Genomic DNA, 5960 nt, shown 5'->3' with positions numbered 1-5960 from the left:
GATATTAGTTAGATCCTGTGACCAAAATTCAGGCTATAGGCATTTTAGGGGTGCTAAACATAATGGAGGATTTTATGGGTATAGCATTTGTCAAACAGTCCTTCTGATTGGTTTAATGCATTGCAATAGTCAATCTTGATATCCTGGAACTTTTGAGCTAATTGAATAATGATATATTTGTTTTAAGTGTATTTGAGTGTTCACTTAGCATATCAAAAAAGAAACTCAGACTTCCACAAAATGAGGAAATATTTATGCCAGCTTAGCTCAATGTAGGTTTAGCTAAGAAAAATGAGGAGCTTAGTCTCTGAGTACTGTAATTATATAACTATAAATCTAAAAGCTATGTGAATTAGGCCTTACAAGTTAAAATAAATCATCAGGATAATGAATACTAGATTGATTAGGAATTAATTCTTTCTCCCTGCACAAGTCATTGTTTATCTCAGGTTGCTAATCTGCAAAATGAGCAGAAAAAGGAAAGGATAAACTACTCCAGTATCTCTGAGAAGATAAAAATAAATGAGGTCATCAGAAGTTGAACATAACTGAAAAATGATTGAACAACAATATTTCAGTGCTGAACACATTATAAATGTTTTTTCATTTGATAGTCAAGACAACTTTGTGCACAGGAACTATTGTTCTCCCTATTTTATAGTTGAGGAAGCTGAGAAATAAAGACGATTGTATGACTTAACTTTTGTCTGAGGACAAATCTGAACTCTGATCTTCCTGATTTCAGGTCCAGTGTTCTGCTCTAAATAGTTTCGTAGAGAGGGAGGAGATATTGTTAGAAAAAGTGAAATTGAGACTATAGATTAGATAATAAGAAAATGCCTATCTGAGGTTCTTACTATGGTCCAAGAGCTCTATTAAGCATTAGAAATTCAAAGAAAAAGAAATAAAATTGTACCTGATCTCAGTGTGATTACATTAAAAAATATAAAAAGTGAATGCAAATATGTTCACATAGCATTCATACTGAGTAAACAGAAGATAATCTTAAATGAAATAGCACTAGCAAATAAGGAAACTCAGAAAGCCCTCCTGGGTCTAGAAAGTTTCATTTGATCTGGATCTTGAAAGAAAGCAATCATTCTAAAAAGGTGGATGTGGGGAGGAAGAGTATTCCAGACATGATAAATAATTACAGAGAATGGAGATGGATCATTATGCTGAATAATGGGAAATGGATATTAATGGAGTAGAACAGTTAAGCCATTCAGTAGCATTCATTGTTCTTCAGTTGCTTCATTTGTGTGCAATTCTTTATAACCCCAGCTGGGGTCTTCTGGCTCAGGGATTACACAGTTAGTAAATGAGTTTGATTTTGAAATCAGTTCTTCTTGACTCCTGGTCTAGCACTGCTTCTACCATGCCATCTACCATTTAATATGCACCCACTGTGTGCTAGCCCTGATTCAGTATGGCTGAATGATAGCATACATCGAGAAAGGTAAAGAACAAGAATAATATAAAGAAAGGCATGTTTTGTCAGGGGTTTAATAGCCAAAGGATTTTATAAGAGATCCAAGAAGGGATATAGTCAATTCAATTTGTTGAGTAGAGTGGTTGACAAGATCAAAGCTCTCTTTAATAGGAAAATCAGTTATGGAGGGTATATTAGTATCAACAGAATATGATCAGTGAGTACCTCTTTCATGTATCCAGTGCAAATCCCTCGCAAATTTAATTGGTTACTGATTATGCCATGTAAGCAACTGACCTTTAATGACGTTCCCTATAATTTGATTTTACTTAAAGAAATGGATTTAGAGGAAGCACTAGAATAAATTCATGGTATCTATTATCTCAGACAGTCTTTTAAATATATATTTTCTAAGAAAGGCTTCTGAGTAAACCATAAGACTAAATAGGCATCAAGCTTGAGTAGAGAGGGTAATTTACTGACATTTAGATAAAATCAACATCCTCATATTTGATTACAATATCAAAATTAATATGTTTAGAACTGAATTCAGGAACTCCTAATGCTTTAGAAGTTGTAACAGAAAGAAAGCTCATTAATAAGAATCTTCTTTTTTACCTCATTCAGTTTGAAAATACTTTTGACAAAGATGGAAGTTGTCTCAAGGTAAGAAAATAGCCAAAAAAAAGTTATATGAGGAAAAATAGATCAAAGATATTTAAAAATATAAAAAACATTCTAGCACTTCAAAAATAACTCTATATATTCTACAAGAACCTAGTTATTCAAAATTATCCTTGTCTTGCACTTTGCACTTAAAAAAATCTCTAAATTTTTGTCTTTAATACTCTCTCTCTATCTCTCTTTCTCTCTGTCTCTCTTATATATATGTGTATATATATTTCTCAATGCTGATATAAATATATATATGCTTATTTCTTATCACAATCACTATCATCCATCCATGTATCTATGTATCTATGTATCTATGTATCTATGTATCTATGTATCTATGTATCTATGTATCTATGTATCTATCTATCTATCTATCTATCTATCTATCTATCTCTCCATTACCCAAAGGTTCAATGTAATACAATAAAGAACTGATATAAGAGTCCTGAGTTTAAACTGATAGATAGTCTTTGGAGAATTGCTCTCTCTGTTCCTTTATATGAAAAGATGGCATTTAACTAGATGACCTTTAGAATTCTATGATTTTTCATACATAGACATGCATGCATGCATGAATGCACATATACATGTACAATCATATATATGTGTGCATATGTACGCATACTCACAATGTATAATTTGAATTTATTGGTCTTTGAATTCCCCTCCAATTATATGATTCTTTGTAGAAATTATTCTTTGTTTTGTTTGTTTCTATTTCCTCAGTGACTGATGCTTGAGTTCCTAATAGTTTCACAGTTTTACTTTGAAGCAATTTTTATCAGACTAAGGCATGCTTTTATCTTTATCCAAGATCCACCTTATATTATTAGCACAGTAACTGGAATATTGTATTTGCTGCTTAAATATTTATTCTCCCCTCCTTCTTTAATTGCAGATTAATCAAACTCTGCCATAAATTCTCAACAGTACACATTGGACAACACAGAAGTAAGAGATATCATTCAAAAATATGATTGTAGATTTTAAACTTTAGAAGGCAGCTCATAATCCATCAATGTGTTTATTTTTGTTTTTGTTCATTTCAGGAAATGCCATCTGTCATCCAAACCATACTTTCCATTTCTGTTATCCATGTCTCCTTTCAACAACACTGAGGTTGAGATTTCTACCTTTTTCCTCATTGGCATCCCAGGAATGGAGCATGTGTACATCTGGATATCCATTCCCATCTGCTTCATATATGTCATTGCCATAGTGGGGAACTCTACTATTCTCCTCCTCATTAAAACAGAGCCTTCTCTTCATGAACCTATGTATTATTTTCTCTCCATGCTGGCTGTCTCAGATTTTTGCCTTTCTTTCTCTTCTTTGCCAACCGTACTAAGAATCTTCTTGTTCAATGCTCCAGGAATCTCTGCTGATGCTTGCATTGCACAGGAATTTTTTATCCATTTCTTCACTGCTATGGAGTCTTCTGTGCTTGTCATCATGTCCTTTGATCGTTTTATAGCTATCCGCAACCCCCTAAGATATGGTTCTATTCTCACCAATATCAGAGTCATACAGATTGGGTTGGGCTTTGCCATTGCCAGTTTTGCATGTATAATCCCATTCCCTATCACTTTAAGGAGGCTAAGATTTTGTAAGGGAAACCTCCTCTCCCATTCCTATTGTCTCCACCAAGATGTAATGAGATTGTCCTGTTCTGATAATAGAGTCAATATCATCTTTGGTTTCTTTGTTGCCCTGTTAGGCATGATAAATTTGGTATTGATTTTGTTGTCCTACATAATGATCCTGAAGACCGTTTTAGGCATTGCTTCCCATCAAGAGAGATTAAAGACCTTTAATACCTGTGTTTCCCATATCTGTGCTGTGCTCATTTTCTATATTCCCGTTGTCACATTAGCTATTGTTCACCGTTTTGCCAAACATGCATCGCCATTAATTAGGATCCTGATTGCTGATATCTATATTTTGGTTCCTCCACTGATGAACCCTATTGTATACTGTGTGAAGACTCGTCAAATTCGGGAGAAGATCCTTGGGAAACTGTGTCTGAAGAAGTACTGATGAATAATTAATAGTTTAATTATTTTTTAAGAATTTTTTTAAACAAGTACTCTCCATGATGTTCTGTTACTTTGACACTCCTATTACTGATTTTCTCCTTAAACTTTGAACTTTTTCATTTGTCTTCTCTTTATTTATAACATTTTATTACTTACAGTAAGTTTTAGTAGTTAGATATCTCTTAATGGTTTACTGGTCTGGATTCTCATTTCCTTCCTTATTTTGATTCTTCAAACTTTTTGCTAATCAAACTCCCAGAATATCTACCTGATTCTTTTCTGAATATTGATTTCATTCAAAAACATATATTTTGTCTTTCAGCAATAAAATCAATTATTTATTAGATCATTAATTCGCATTAACTCAGATTGGAAAAGATTTCCATTGTTATTTATTGAAACTTCTACATGTAACATGAAACTGCAACTATACTGAAAAGTTATAATTGTCAAATTGAAGAGTTCCAGTACTGAAAATTTATTGTCAGTGGGGGCACTCTATTCCACGATTGAATTGTTAGGAATTTTTCTTTCTATCAAATTAGTCTTTCTGGAATTATTCCTGGTTTTGCCTCCTGTGATGAAGAAAGTACAATTTCATTCCTAATATTAATTTCAGTCTTTTACATACTTAAAGATAGCTATCTCATTTCTGAGAAGTCTTCTCTTCATTAGGTTAAATATTCCTCCATTCCTTCAAAGATTAATGTTATTGGAGAGCCTTTCCATATATTGCTTGTTTTTCTTGGTGTCTATTCCTCTTTATCTAGGTCTTAAAAAAGTAATCAGAAATCAATGCAGTACTCCAGTTGAAATCTGATTAGTGAAAGTGCAACAGGATTTTTATCAACTTTTGATTCTTTTCTTCTATAAGAGGTGACTCTTGACAGTTCAGTTATTTGGATCTTCAGTCTGCCTCTATGCTTTAAAAAATTATTGTATTAAGTCTGCATCAATCAATCAGAAAAAAGCTGGCAAATTATGTTTGCATCAATGTTCTAAAATAGCAATTACTCATTTGAATAGAATACTTTGAGGAAATATCAAACAAAATCTGTTTCAGTGTTTTATGCTTCAAAAAGCTAATTTGCTTATGAAAATAGAATATGTTGAAGGTAATACTTGGTTAAATGCAAATATTGAAACTGCCATAATAATCAAAGAAGGGGCTTCCAGGTGGTCCAGTGACTAGAACACTGACTCTGTAACCAGGAAGACCTGAGTTCAAATTTACCCTCAGATTCTTGGTACTTACTATGTGATTTTGGGCAAGTCACTTAATTTCATTGCCTAGCAAAAACCCCAAAATAATAATAGGCAATCAGCTATAATTTATCTTATAATGGATATTATAAAATATGAGCATATCTTAACATGACATCTCTTAAAACAAACTCCTATATGATATTCCAGGAACATGTATATAAAATATAATAAATAAATTATGATCATGAGAAGCTATAAGTCTCACCTTGTACTGTCACTTGGTCTCAGGCAAATTTGCTAGGCTAAAGAAAGGTTGAAGTTCTATCTTTACTGACTTCTGTGAAGGAGAAGCATGAAAAGTGTAGGAATATGATAGTGAGGAAGATGCCAACAATAATAATGAGGAGGAGGAGATATTGAAAGCTGAAGAAAAGAAGAAGGATAAGAGGAAGAGGAGGAGAATGGAGAGTATACAATTTTCTTTCTGCTACTTGTTACTTAGGAGATGAAAAAAAAGAAAGAAAAAAACAAAAGAGAGGGAAAAGCACAAGACAATATATTTGTCTAAAATCTGTTATTGAAAAATGGGATAAAAGAATAATCCTTCCATT

General features: G+C 32.8%; 1 protein-coding gene across 1 annotated transcript; it reads left to right on the top strand.

Moving 5' to 3' along the window:
* The first annotated feature begins 3202 nt into the window (after positions 1–3202).
* Positions 3203–4144, top strand: LOC141507631 (olfactory receptor 51A4-like). The gene has a single exon (XM_074215498.1). The coding sequence runs from the start codon at positions 3203–3205 to the stop codon at positions 4142–4144; it is 942 nt and encodes a 313-aa protein (XP_074071599.1).
* The last annotated feature ends 1816 nt before the right edge of the window (positions 4145–5960 follow it).

The sequence above is a fragment of the Macrotis lagotis genome, chromosome 1 (assembly GCF_037893015.1).
Source record: "Macrotis lagotis isolate mMagLag1 chromosome 1, bilby.v1.9.chrom.fasta, whole genome shotgun sequence".
NCBI classification, from domain to species: domain Eukaryota; kingdom Metazoa; phylum Chordata; class Mammalia; order Peramelemorphia; family Peramelidae; genus Macrotis; species Macrotis lagotis.
The sequence above is the reverse complement of the archived record's forward strand: the minus strand, read 5'-3'. Positions and strand labels throughout refer to the sequence as shown.

Bases quoted from the DNA above. Each gene is read 5' to 3' on its own strand.
- LOC141507631 (XM_074215498.1), top strand. From the start codon at position 3,203: ATGTCTCCTTTCAACAACACTGAGGTTGAGATTTCTACCTTTTTCCTC.